This window comes from Pygoscelis adeliae, unplaced genomic scaffold, assembly GCF_000699105.1.
Source record: "Pygoscelis adeliae isolate BGI_AS28 unplaced genomic scaffold, ASM69910v1 Scaffold378, whole genome shotgun sequence".
NCBI lineage: Eukaryota > Metazoa > Chordata > Aves > Sphenisciformes > Spheniscidae > Pygoscelis > Pygoscelis adeliae.
Genome location: NW_008825312.1, coordinates 144,661 through 156,915, shown reverse-complemented (window position 1 = coordinate 156,915; position 12,255 = coordinate 144,661). Strand labels below are relative to the sequence as shown.

At 43.0% G+C, this 12,255-nt stretch overlaps 1 protein-coding gene across 1 annotated transcript; it reads right to left on the bottom strand.

Annotated features, from left to right (window-relative positions):
* Positions 1-614: 614 nt before the first annotated feature.
* On the bottom strand, positions 615-10,713 carry LOC103922169 (b(0,+)-type amino acid transporter 1-like). The gene is made up of 7 exons (XM_009330257.1): positions 9,970-10,713; positions 8,274-8,407; positions 7,419-7,425; positions 5,402-5,524; positions 3,230-3,354; positions 2,698-2,785; positions 615-848 (listed from the first exon to the last, which is right to left on the bottom strand). Exons 1-7 carry the CDS (start codon positions 10,711-10,713, stop codon positions 615-617), a joined length of 1,455 nt encoding a protein of 484 aa, XP_009328532.1.
* Between the last annotated feature and the right edge of the window lie 1,542 nt (positions 10,714-12,255).

Genomic DNA, 12,255 nt, shown 5'->3' with positions numbered 1-12,255 from the left:
GGAGATGTAGGATGATTTGTACTGAAATGTGGTGGAATCATGTACTGAGACAGAGAAAGGACTGTTGTGACTGTGCACCTGGGACTGGAAGGAGCAAGGGAAAAACACACTCCCAGAGCAAACACCTGAGTGAAAAAGGTTTTTTTGTTGTGAACATGGTGTGCCCATGCTTTATTTATTTGAGAAGCTCTGAGGTCACAGTGGGCAGAACTAGGTGGAAATAATTAAAGGCATTGCCAGGAGAAGCTTAGGGTCACAGCCTGCTATAGGAATAATATTGCACTGTCAGTCTATTGTTGCCTGTTGCCTTGAAATATAAGAGCCAAGATTTTAATGAACAGCTCTTCTTGGGATGGAAAATTCAAAAGCACATATTCCTTTGGAATCTGTATGTAATCTGCCAAGGCAGAACTGAAAATGAGAAAAACATGTCCCCCAAATTTTAAGGAAATGTGAGGAGTCATGGCTCTACTAGTCTCTTTCAGCTAGATGTTTTGGTGACACTTTCATTCTACTCATTCTCCCTTACAGAAAAATATTTTCTAAGCCTTGAAAACTAAGGTGCTGGGATAAATCATGAGGGGCAGGCAGCCATATGCCAGGAGGACTTTATCTCAGTTTGCATCCCTGGTGGTCGGAGCAACTTCCAGGAACAACTGGAGATGTAAAGTGACTCTCCGTAAAAAGCGAGGGTGACACTTGAAGTGAACCAGTGGGAAATAAAGAATGATGCCACTGAAAATGAACAGGACGATGTAGAAGATCTCAATTTGGGGCTGATCAATGATGGGAGCTAACACCAGGTACACAGATGCCATCAGCACGATTATAGGGATGATAATCGGGACCTGCAAAAGCAAAACATCAGCGTAAAGATTCACAAAATCCTGGGCCACTGTGTGTCTGGACAACCCTGAAATTTGTGCAGAAGGCTTTTTAGATTAAACCCTGCTGCAGCCTGAGGTATTACCCAGAAATCTGAATTAATCCAGACATACTGTTTCCCACTCCCACTCCAAGGTTGAACATCCCTGCAAGAGCTACATCAGTGCCACACCCCCTAACCCCTGGTCTTCCCTGCCCTCCTAGACCTGAAGATGCAAACTGCTGGTTTTAGTGCTGGGTCTGTTCTTGCTCTCCCTACTACCTTGCATCCAAAAGCTGAGCTCTAGACAAAACACAGAGCAACATGCACAAATCACATAACCGAACCTTAACACCCTTGGGCAAAAAGGTTTATTCACGTGTTGACAGATAGGTGGACAGGCAACCTCAGAGGCTATTTCTATAAGTCCGGTCATAAAGCATTTAAATTTGAAGCCAACCTCCCTCAAAGGCTAGTGAATGCATAAGACAAAACGATTTCACAACAAGGTGAAAAACTGAATGTTGTAGCTGGGATTTTCCAATTTTTACTTTTGTGCCTTTGGTCCAACACAAGGGCACTGATATAGACCAGAGGAAATGTTGTTCATGGTTACCTGTGAAAGCATGGAGAAGACCTGCCGTTGGTTTCATCTGCCTTAGTGGGATGCTGCATTCTGCTCCCTCCACACTATGTTCTAACACTTTTGGCATGATGCTAATAAAAATGATTGTTCTCAAACCAAGGGAAATCTTACCCTTAAATATAAACCTGCAACACACATACAGATTCTGCAGGACATCAGCCATACATTGTCAGTTGACCTGGAACCTTCAGACATGAGCTGCTTCTAGTTAAGGAGAGTTAGACCATCAAGCCAAAGGCTGCAGCAGGCTGACATCCTCAGGGGACTGACCTGGAGGACTGCGGGAGTTTTATACAGTGCATGAAACACTATTGCAGAAACAGAAATTCTTTTCCTTAAAGCTCATTCAGCCAACAAGTTGGGTGAACGTCCTCATCCAGCATCCTAATTTCAGGACAGAGCCACAGAAGCCAGTGACTGGAAGACTTAATAGAGCAGTGCTCTTCTCCTTCATGCTAAGCCCCATAGGACACGCGATATTGCTTTGCACAGCCTGGCAGTGTCAGCCTGGAGGAACCCCATGAAAACCAGCATGTTCATTCAGCTTGACTCAGGGAAAAGTCACTGTTCTGCATTCAGGGTCTCATGACACCCCTGTTCCTAGGATTTTTTTCTGTAAAAATATTTCCCTCAGTCGCTGAGGAAGCACTGCAGGTCAACTCGCTCATGGCTCCAGGGGGAAGAACAGGTAACTCCCGATTCCCTTCCACTTAGCTGTTTTGTGGGGAACAAACGTGTCCCCTGGCCGTCTCAAAGGACTTGGGGCATTCTGGCTGAGTTTTCTGTCCTCTGCAAGGTTCTTACACCTGGACTACCCTCTGAGGAGTGTGACTGAGCTCTGAGAGCATGAACAGGCGAATGCATTGTTCATCAGAATCATCCTTCATTTTCCTTTTAATTCTCTAAGAAAAAAAGAGGATATGGTAGATATATTTTCCATAGTGAGGGGGCAGTGCGTTATTAACTTAGCAAGACAAAGAATTCAACCTTGACTTATGCCTGTATATTCACACTATTTTGCCTCTCATTGGCTTTGCTGAGACAAAACATGAAATTAAAAAAGGAAGGAGAACCACACTAAATCTGTAAGCAACCAAACCCCGCGCTCTTTGTTTTCTCATAATGCTCTTTTAGTCATTTAGGCAACAAAGGAAAAGGTTTTGAGGGTTTTATGTTATTACTTCACCTTGTAAGATCTTGGCAATTCTGGTTTCTTGATTTTTAAATACAGGAGACCAGAAATAGTCATGCCATAGAAAAGCCATGCTATAAAACTGGAGGGGAAAAAAAAAAAAGAAAAAAAAGACAGCATGAATTTTGGGGTGAGGTTATCCAGGAATGTCAGTCCTGCCTTCCAGATCCCAGATGTTCATATCTCCAATTAAAAAAGAGAATACTGATATAAATTTAGTAGTTCTTCCATTCATTTCCTTTCCAGCACAAACAATGAGAACTTTATAATGATCTGAATATTACAGATTAATTTCAATAGGAGGATGAATCACATCCAGTTAAGGATATAGTGACAGAAGCATTCATGCATTGCAAAGATGCTGGTTCCTAAGCTCTTTCTTTTCTTTCTTCCCCCCCTCCCCTCCACAATATTGGTTAGAAAGCAATAGCCCAGGCTCAAAAGAATATTAAAAGAAAATACTTCTAAAACGATGTCAAAACCGAGGACCACAGGGGATGCAAACAGAAACACTACACATACATACCTGAAAAAGTTCACGATACTGGTGAAGCTTCCTGATATTATCATTATTAAAGACATAGCCGATGTAAACAGCAGAGCAGGGGAGGGCGTGAGGCATCGCACATGAGCCATAGACAGAATGTCTGGCTGAAAGCCAAAGCAAAACAATATACCATCATATCACGTACTCGAGAGATCCTTACTCACCCCCCTCAGCTGCTGGTGGGAGCTCTGCCTGCAGCCAGAGCCACTCTTAATCATCAAGCAGGCATCATAATATAAAAGCAGTTTAACTCCCAGGAGTGTAAACATGGAAACCCCCCTCAAGGATATTTTTATTGTGTCTCACTGATTTCATATCATATGCGCTCAGTTTATGCAGGCAAGATGAGGTTTTTAAACTACCAGTGTGACAGACTAAGGCTGAGTCAAATCAGAGCTTTCCTGGTCATCACCAGGACCTTGTGCATGGTCCCACTCTTCTGCCCTCTGTCACGTCTCTCTGGGACTTGACTTCTCTTGGGCTGACTGGAAAATGAGACAAGGACTACTCCTGAAACATTTATGCAATCAACCACAAAGCAAGCCAGGATTTGTTCCAGAACATGGAGATAATTATTAGCTTCTTTACTGCTTGGTTCATTGGGAAAGTTTAATGAGAAAGCCTTCTTTTTTTTTCTTTCCAACCAAAATAGCATGCAAGCACTTCTGCTAGAGCTGAGTGTCTGAGAAATGGTGTAAGCATTCAGCTCTTGGTCTGGTAGGGTCAAATTCAGACCATCTGTGAACTGCTCAGCACAGAGCTTGCCAGGATACAGCAGACACTGTCATCAGTAAGAGAAGCCATGGAACCAGTGACCACCAAAACCAGTAACCACCAACCCAGTCACCTCCACCAACCTGGGCATTCACCTACATAAAAGATTCCCTCCTGTGTACAAGGAGTGGAGCTGGTGCAGAGTGGTGTCCTTCGCACCTGAGAGCAGAAACGCCAGATGGTGTGGGAGGAAGGACCAAAGAAGCATATGGGTCCATGAGGAACACAACATGCCTGCTCAAAGCAGAGGAGGACAAATGCAGCGCAGCTGAAGCACTGGGAGGGAGAAGTGTGGGTAGGTGTGTGTGGGGGGTGCCTGTGAGTGAGGGGGTCCATGCCAGCAGCTGGAGTGGGGCAGTGGCCTCGGGGGCTTGTATGCCCAGGTACCAGCATCTGGTGAGGCTGGGATCCAGGGGCAGCTACTGGGCTGACTGAATGTCTGAGCCCAGCTGCTGGAGGGACCCACATTGTACATATGTTTATATATATATTTCCCACTAACAGACCCCTGATCAGCCAGAGAGGGGAACAAGATAAGACCCTTGGTGCTGTTTGTGCTAGTGTTTGTGTGAACGCTGAGTGTGTCTGTATGTGTAGATCTGTGTGGCCTGCTGTCTGTATATGTATATATACATATATGTACATATGTATGGGCGTATATATATGTTGTATACTTGTGTTTGTGTGTGTGTGCCTATTGGGAATACATGCTCAACTTAACAGTTGGACCAGGGAGCGTGGAGCTGCAGAAGCCTGACCTCCGTTGGGCTACCAGATTTGGCCCCACCTAACAAAACCAATTCAAAACCCCAGCTAGAGTAGTTGTAAGGCTCAGTGTCACCTTCTAATTGCTATGAAGCTTGAAGGGCAGAGATATCCTACGCTGTATCTGAACTGGACTACCCCATGGGAAGGTTGGAACACCCCTGAGACCAGCTTGCATAGTCAGTATTGCCTGCAAAGGCAGCTTGCCGGTGCTGAGCTACCTTCCCAGTGCGAGCAAAGGTGCCTTACAACATGCAAGCATGGCCAGGTTTCCCCTCCCTGGCAGGTACATTGGCTAGGCCACCCCAGAGCCTGTGCCAGGTGCTCCAATACAGCAGTATTTCAGTTGTTCATTTCAAAGCTGTTCTTAAAATTCAGGCTGGATGTAATTATGTATCTTTCTGAAATTACGTGGCTGAAGAAGTAAGTCAGGAGACAACATATATATTACATTTGAAAAAGATGGGGAAGAAAGTCTTTGAGCAAGAAACAAACCACTGAAGAGCTATCACTCTACCAGCTGAACATACACGGTGTTTTCCTCTCTGCTTTAGTGTCACAAGAAGGTAAAGTTGTTCAAAGCAAGCCAGACCCCCTTTTTTTTGTCCTTACCATATGGCCTTCCCTTGCAGCAATGTAGCACACGCGGCCTCCGCTAAAGAACGTGCCGTTTGATGAACCAAACGTAGACAGTGCCACCGACAGGGAGATGAGCCATGCCCACCTGCCCAGGACCTTTTTTTTTTTAAAGAGTTCACAGCATAACATCCAGCTCACAGATGTATCAAATACTCATCATAGAAACAGACAGGTTTCTTCCCTCCATTATTCTCGCTGAAATTTTTTCCAAAGCTTTTCTAATGATTTAAAGGTTTCTTCCAGTTCCCATAATATTTAGTCACTAGTAACTTTGTCTTGTCTAGAAAAGACAGCTTTTCTTCCTGCCTGGTGTATATATATCTACATCCATTTACACTGCAATGGTGTGCAAAGCTGTCACAACAGGCAAAACCCCCTTTTTTGTGTACAGATGCTGTGGCGCGAGTCCTGGAGATGTTGCTATTACAGCCAACAATATTAGCTTGGAAATAGCAGACAAACTGTTCCCACCAGACCTGAAGAAATATCCTGCATTATAACCTCTTCCCCAATATGCATAAGAATTTAACCCTTTAATCCCATATGCACATATTTCTGCTACCCTGTGAATCAGGCTTAAGCCAAAGCAATCGTCAGAATTTCAGAAGTTTGGTTCTACAGAATGTTCAGACATTTATGATTTGCTTTCTCCGTTACAGAAGAAGCAGCAGGGTTACAAACAGAGTTTGAGGCAAATATTTGGAAGATAATCTTCTCACCTAAAAGTGAAGCTTGTCTTCTGGCATGAAGCAGCATGCTTAACTTAATAAGAATATTAATTGAGCAATAAATGCTGGTGTTTGGGGTAATTATCACACACTTGTACATACACACATACACAAACAAACACACTGTTCATCTAACTGGCAAAAATCCAAAATCCAAAAGGTTTTTAGAACACTTCATATTTCCATCTGAACTGCATGGCTTTAAGCCATATGTACTCTTTTTTAGTATCACCTATCCCAAACATTCAAAAATCAAGAGTTGGGCTTTCCAAAATCATGGCAGGAGCTTATCTACCACAGTAATTTCAAAAATGTAGTTTAGAAGCTTAATATCTGGGTTATGGTCCTTCAGGCTTCAAGTTATTAAGCTACTTGCAATAACCAGAACTAAAATTTTTCCCTTTTTAAAAATGATGGAATCTGGGCATTTCCTATGATCATGTGACTCCATAACCTCAAGATCTCAAGAGAAAACAATATATATCACAAAATTAATAATAAAATCTTTAGCAAGTGTGTATTTGGCATTACTGAGATCGGTGCTTTGCTGTTTGGACCCTGAAAATGAACTACAGGAGCTACTGAGCGTAACTTCTTACAAGCAAACTGAGATCTGCAGTTGCTGTTAAGTCACTGGCACCAAAGAAATGGTGGGGAGAGTTTCATGAGCTCCTTTGTGGCTGCAATGGCTGAACACTGAACAATGTTTCTCCCTAGCGGTTTTCTTCTTATATGGGGAATAAGTGCATTTAAATATGATGTGTCCTCCTCTGGCTTCTTTATACTCCTCCCCCGTCCTTCCTTAGCGGCCTGAATAGCTGCTTTTCTTGCTCATGAACCACAGTCATTACACCCTCTTCAGCCTGTGGCTATCTACCTGTCCTCCAGGGTTTTGAGCGCCCAGCTTTCTAGGTGCTAGTTCAATGTTTCTTCCTAAATTGCACTCTTGGGGTGAAAAGGTTAATCAGGCAGGAAAAAGAGATGTGTTAAAAAGGAGGAAGCTCACAAACAAATAACTTGTTAATCAGGAATGATGGGAAAGGAAGTGCAGAGAAAGTTCATGACACTGCAGCTTAGTGAGGCTTTGTAACCTGTTCAAACAAAGCACTAGACCTTTAAAAGCTCCTGCTTCTAATGACATGAAAGGCTATTAGAGAACACATCTAGCAAGAGCTCAGTCAGATCCTCAAACTGGAGATCTTGTGAAATGCACACAGAAGCAAAGCCGCAGCTGACTTTTTAGGAAGAGGATGAGCAGCAACATAATCTCTGGATATACCGTGTCATCGTATCTGCCAGACAACTCAATTTAGGGCTATCATGGATTCTGTGTCTTTGGAAATATTTAGACTAAGGCTGGATGTTCTGATGGAAGATTATCTGGTTAGATGTCGATGGTGCCTACATTTCTCATGACGGTCCGTTCCTTCTCTTCCTAAAATCCTTGTCTTGCACAGAGACTGTTTAATTTCACCAAACACTTCAGGTTGATGGAAGGTACAAATAGTTTCTGTGCAACACTGGAAAAGCACAAGCCACCTTAAAGATACAATTGCCAAAGGCTACCCAACCCGCATATAACACTTCTCAAAGGCATTGTAGAGATCAGTGTCGTTTTCCATTTCCTCACGGGTGGAGAAACTGAACCAAAAGACTCTGGTCTGGTCTAATTTCCAGGTGCCGAGTGGACAGGATTCACCCAGCTGGCTCCTGTCTCACTCCCAAACCACTGCCTCTGCATCAGTGCAGCAGCACATTGTCCTCTCCACTTTTCTGGAAATATCTAAAATGTGGGGCATCTCCCACACCCCAGGTCTGGATATGCACCCTCACTGCATCCTCACTGTCTGTGGGGAGATGTTCCCGGTGTGTACTTCATCCCCTCTTTATGGCCACTTTCCATGGGGAAAAACATGAGCTGGAGGGGAGCCACAGGTCCCAATGGGAATGAATGGAATGGGGAGTAAGGGGTGTGCTGCAGAGCACCCCATCTTGGCAGCCTAGGTGCACCTTGGAGACCATGGGCCATGGGAATAGCACCTAAACCTCTTGAAACTCAGGAGACAACCCATATTTTACAGGACTGCATTGGCTGTGTTGCCACAAGCAGAGCTCACCCCCAAGTGACAGCCACAGCTCCTGAAGACAGCACTTCAGACGGAGTCATGGCTGCTAAGTAGCTCACGTTTACCAGCAAATACAGGCATGTAACCAAAGGAATGGCAATCATCACAGCTCTGGGAAGGGTCACCTGGAAAAGGGATGACAAGTGTCAGGTGCAGCACATTTATGCCTGCACTGGCCTTTTTTTGTTTCTTTTGTCTTTGCCACCACCCATGTCTCTCATTCAAACTCCTTCGCTCACTGAGCTTTTCCGCAGAACAAGACTTAGATCCAGATTCATATGGCGGTTTTTACACCGGTCTCCCAGAGATGTCAGGCAAACAGTAAGGTTGTACATTTCAAAAGCTAGTCTTTAAAAAAAAAAAAAAAAAAACAACGAAACCCAAGTCTTATTCAAAAAGACTTTGGTTCATAGCTGCCCAAGATGTCTGTTGCATATTTCTTGATTACTTTAATATTGATTTATTTGTTACTAGTGCGTTATGTCTCCTGGTGCACTGCATCTTCCCATGAACATCCCACTGACATGGATGAGGTACCAGTGTGTGTTGCATCACATTTAACTGCTCTAAGGGCTAAATCAAAGCTGGGCAGCACAAGGGAAATTTGCTCTAGGAAGGAATTATTTTTTCCTTCCTAGTGACAGGATGCTATCTTGGAAATTCATGGACGATTTTAAGGCTCAATAAAATCAGCAAACACTATCTTATGCAGCTGAAAGGACTGGAAAAAAAGCAAATAGTAGGGTGATCATAGAGCAACTGTATACATCTAAAGACCTGAAATATCAATTTTTGCATTCCCCATTCCCACCACAGGACAAGATACAGCAATTCCTTATGTTGTTGCCTCCATCCTGCAAGGGTCTGAATATCAGTGCTCATGGTCCCGTGGGAGAGAGTGCCACATGACCCTAGGATCTTTGCTGCCATTTAGATTAATGTTTAACAGTGTATTTTTATTTAATCTGTAAAATCTTGTGTGCCGCACTGGCAGAAAGCACACTCTATACACTCTGTACTCACACAGCTCTTTCTAAAAAAGGGTTGTTCGCTGCCGTAGTGTCTGATCTGTGAAAAGAGGTAATATGGCACAGAGAGGGCTGATGTGAGATGCAAGTGAGCTACTTCAGTGCCTATAGCATAAACAGAACAATGCCTAAAAAGTAGACATTTAAAGACAAGGGTCATTCAGAGAGTTAGATTCCCTCTCCAGTGAGGCTTGGCTTGCTCTGAAGCTCCCCCTCCATGCAGTGAGGAGAGATAAGTGTTTTTTACATTAAGGATCAAGTCTTTTAGGGAACATGTGGTGTTAAGAAACCTTTATGGATTATAGCAGTGACTGCTTTTCTGCATAAATCTAGGTGTCTACAGTGAGATCCTCTAAACACTAAGACCAAATTTCATCCCCAAAGCATGCAAGTGCTGCCTAATAGCTTTTTTCCAGTCAATGGGGTATTTTAGTGCTTTCTTGTATGTAGGCTGTTATTTTGCTTAGAGACTCATTTTTATCCTTTCTGGACACATCCATAGGTGTCTTGCCCCAGAAGACAGAACAAACCAGGAGGAAAGCTCAATAGTCTTTCCTTGATGCTCTAATCCCCTGATTACCCCTCTTAACATAATCGTAGATAGAATCAAACACATTAGCAGCAGGATTAAGTAGGTAAAACCCAACTCACTCACTCACCTCAGGCTTCTTCAGTTCCTCAGTTACATAGTTCAGGTTGTTCCACCCATCGTAGGACCAGAGTCCCTGGTAAAACGCCACTCCAACTGCCCCGATACCTGCAGTCGTGTTTTGAAAAGCATTTTGAAAACTCTGAGTTTGTCCCTTGGCAAGCAGCACCAATCCACCCACCACGATCACGAGCAAAGCCAAGAGTTTGGCAGCTGTAAAAATGTTCATAATAGACGTCGCCAGCCTCACGTTGAGACAGTTGATGATAGTTAAAAGCAGGATGCAGGCAGCAGCTGTACATTTGACGACAACCTGTGGAGATGAGCATCCTGGGTAGAACGGCGCAACGGCGTATTCGGCAAAGCTCAGACAGACAGCTGCCAAACCAGCTGGTCTCACCAGGATAACAGAAGTGTAGGCGAAAAGGAAAGCGGGAAAAGAACCAAAAGTCCTCAAGATGTAAATATATTCTCCTCCAGACTCTTTAATTATGGTTCCAAGCTCAGCGTACGACAAGGCTCCAAACATGGCCAGGAGACCACACACTGCCCAGATAAGCAGGCTGCTGGCAGGGCTCCCCATATGATGTAGCACCCACTCAGGGGACATAAAGATCCCCGAGCCTATCATAGTGCCTGCAATTAATGACACTCCACTAATCAGGCCTACCTCTTGCTTCAGTCTTAATTTCTCCTTCCCTTCACTCAGATCTGTGGATGAATGAGGTGAATCTGTTGTCTCCCTTTTCCTCATTGTGGAAATGTTAGGAGATGTTGTTGTTAGGAGATAATATGGAGTAAGACCGAGGCATTTGAAAAAGGACTATCTCAGGCTTTTAGGGTTAAGTTAATAATTACAAAAGTCAAGCTGAACACTGTCAAGAAATACAAACTTACCTTCCGCGTTTCGCATTCTTTCATTACCCATCTTATCTTGGTAATTTATTACGGTTCAGCTCCTGCCAAGATTGATTATCTTTGAATCTCATTGCAAGCAATGGTAATGGATAGCATTCAGCACCACCTCAGAATCACTCAGCACCTTACTGGACTGTGTCCCTGATTAACTCTCCTTTAAATTATGCTTCAAATGGTATCTGAAATAAGGATCAGTTAAGCAAAATCTCTATGCAAATCTGTACTTTATTCTTTGATTAAAAGTCAATGCTCAAGCACCTGCTTTAGTGCTCAATTGTATTTTCATTCCCCACTATGAAGTGATCAAACAAACAAGCCTGCCACCCCAACATGCTATGGCTTTGCTCAATGAGGAACATTTCCAGTGTTTTAATCAAAGACACAGAAATGTTATGCTAAAAACAGTCCAGAGACTGTTTTTCTGCACAATAGTAGGGGACAAGCCTGGTTTTTTCAAATTTTAGAAAGTGCAGGAGGAGAAGAGTGAAAAGGCTGTAATTACCTTTTTATGGGCCCTTTTAGCCAATGTACATGAGGCACGCACATTCTTACGAGACCATGATCTTCAAAGGACTTTGTCACTGCTTATCATATACACATTTCAGTGCACACCCAAGAGAAACGTAGAGGTACAAGCTGTTGGAAATACCACTGACCCCTGCGTAGATATCTAACACATAAAATTTCAGACTTTGAGGAGGGTTCTGCTATAAATCTGAATGTTGTTACAGTGCATGAAGGTGTATTTTGTGATCTGCAATATGTACGAAGTATTGAGCAGAAGGGAATGTCCATATGGATTCCTTTGAACTTAAACTAAATTTTACTGACTGCAACTATAAAGAAGGAGAGTTACTGTCCTTGGTGGTCTCTTGGAGGCTTCTGTTGTGATAAGTACCAGAAAACAGGAGTGAGACCTTCCTCAGCCCTTCATGGAAACAGCAGACCTTGAATCTTTAAAACTATGTGTCCTCCTCAACCATTTGAGCTAAAAAAAGCATGAATATAAACAGAAAAGTATTTTTATTGTTTGTCTAAAAATTTCTTCTCTCCTAAATCATTTAGATTTCTCTTTGCTTGCTTTTTTTTAAAAAAAATCATCTCGCTAGCTTTGCAGTTTTCTGTAAGAAGTGCCCAAGATAACTCTTGGACTTTTTGCAAAACTCATGGGCCCATAAGAAAAACAACATATACAAGTCACATAATTTCTCATGCTAAAGCCAATAAAGTTGCACAGATTTTAGCATCGGGCTGAAGGCCTTTACTTTCTTCAAAGACGCAAAAAAAGAACTCAAATCTCATTAAAAAGTAGGGGATTTTTACAGAATAAATCTTACTATTAGGTAAAGAAAATAATGAGAAAAGTATGGGGGGGTTG

Excerpts from the sequence above, each read along its gene's own strand:
- LOC103922169 (XM_009330257.1), bottom strand. The coding sequence starts at position 10,713 with ATGAGGAAAAGGGAGACAACAGATTCACCTCATTCATCCACAGATCTG. Across the intron at positions 8,408-9,969 it reads AGGAACTGAAGAAGCCTGAG|GTGACCCTTCCCAGAGCTGT; the intron begins GTGAGTGAGTGA and ends TCCCTTTTCCAG. Across the intron at positions 849-2,697 it reads AATTGCCAAGATCTTACAAG|GTCCCGATTATCATCCCTAT; the intron begins GTGAAGTAATAA and ends TTGCTTTTGCAG.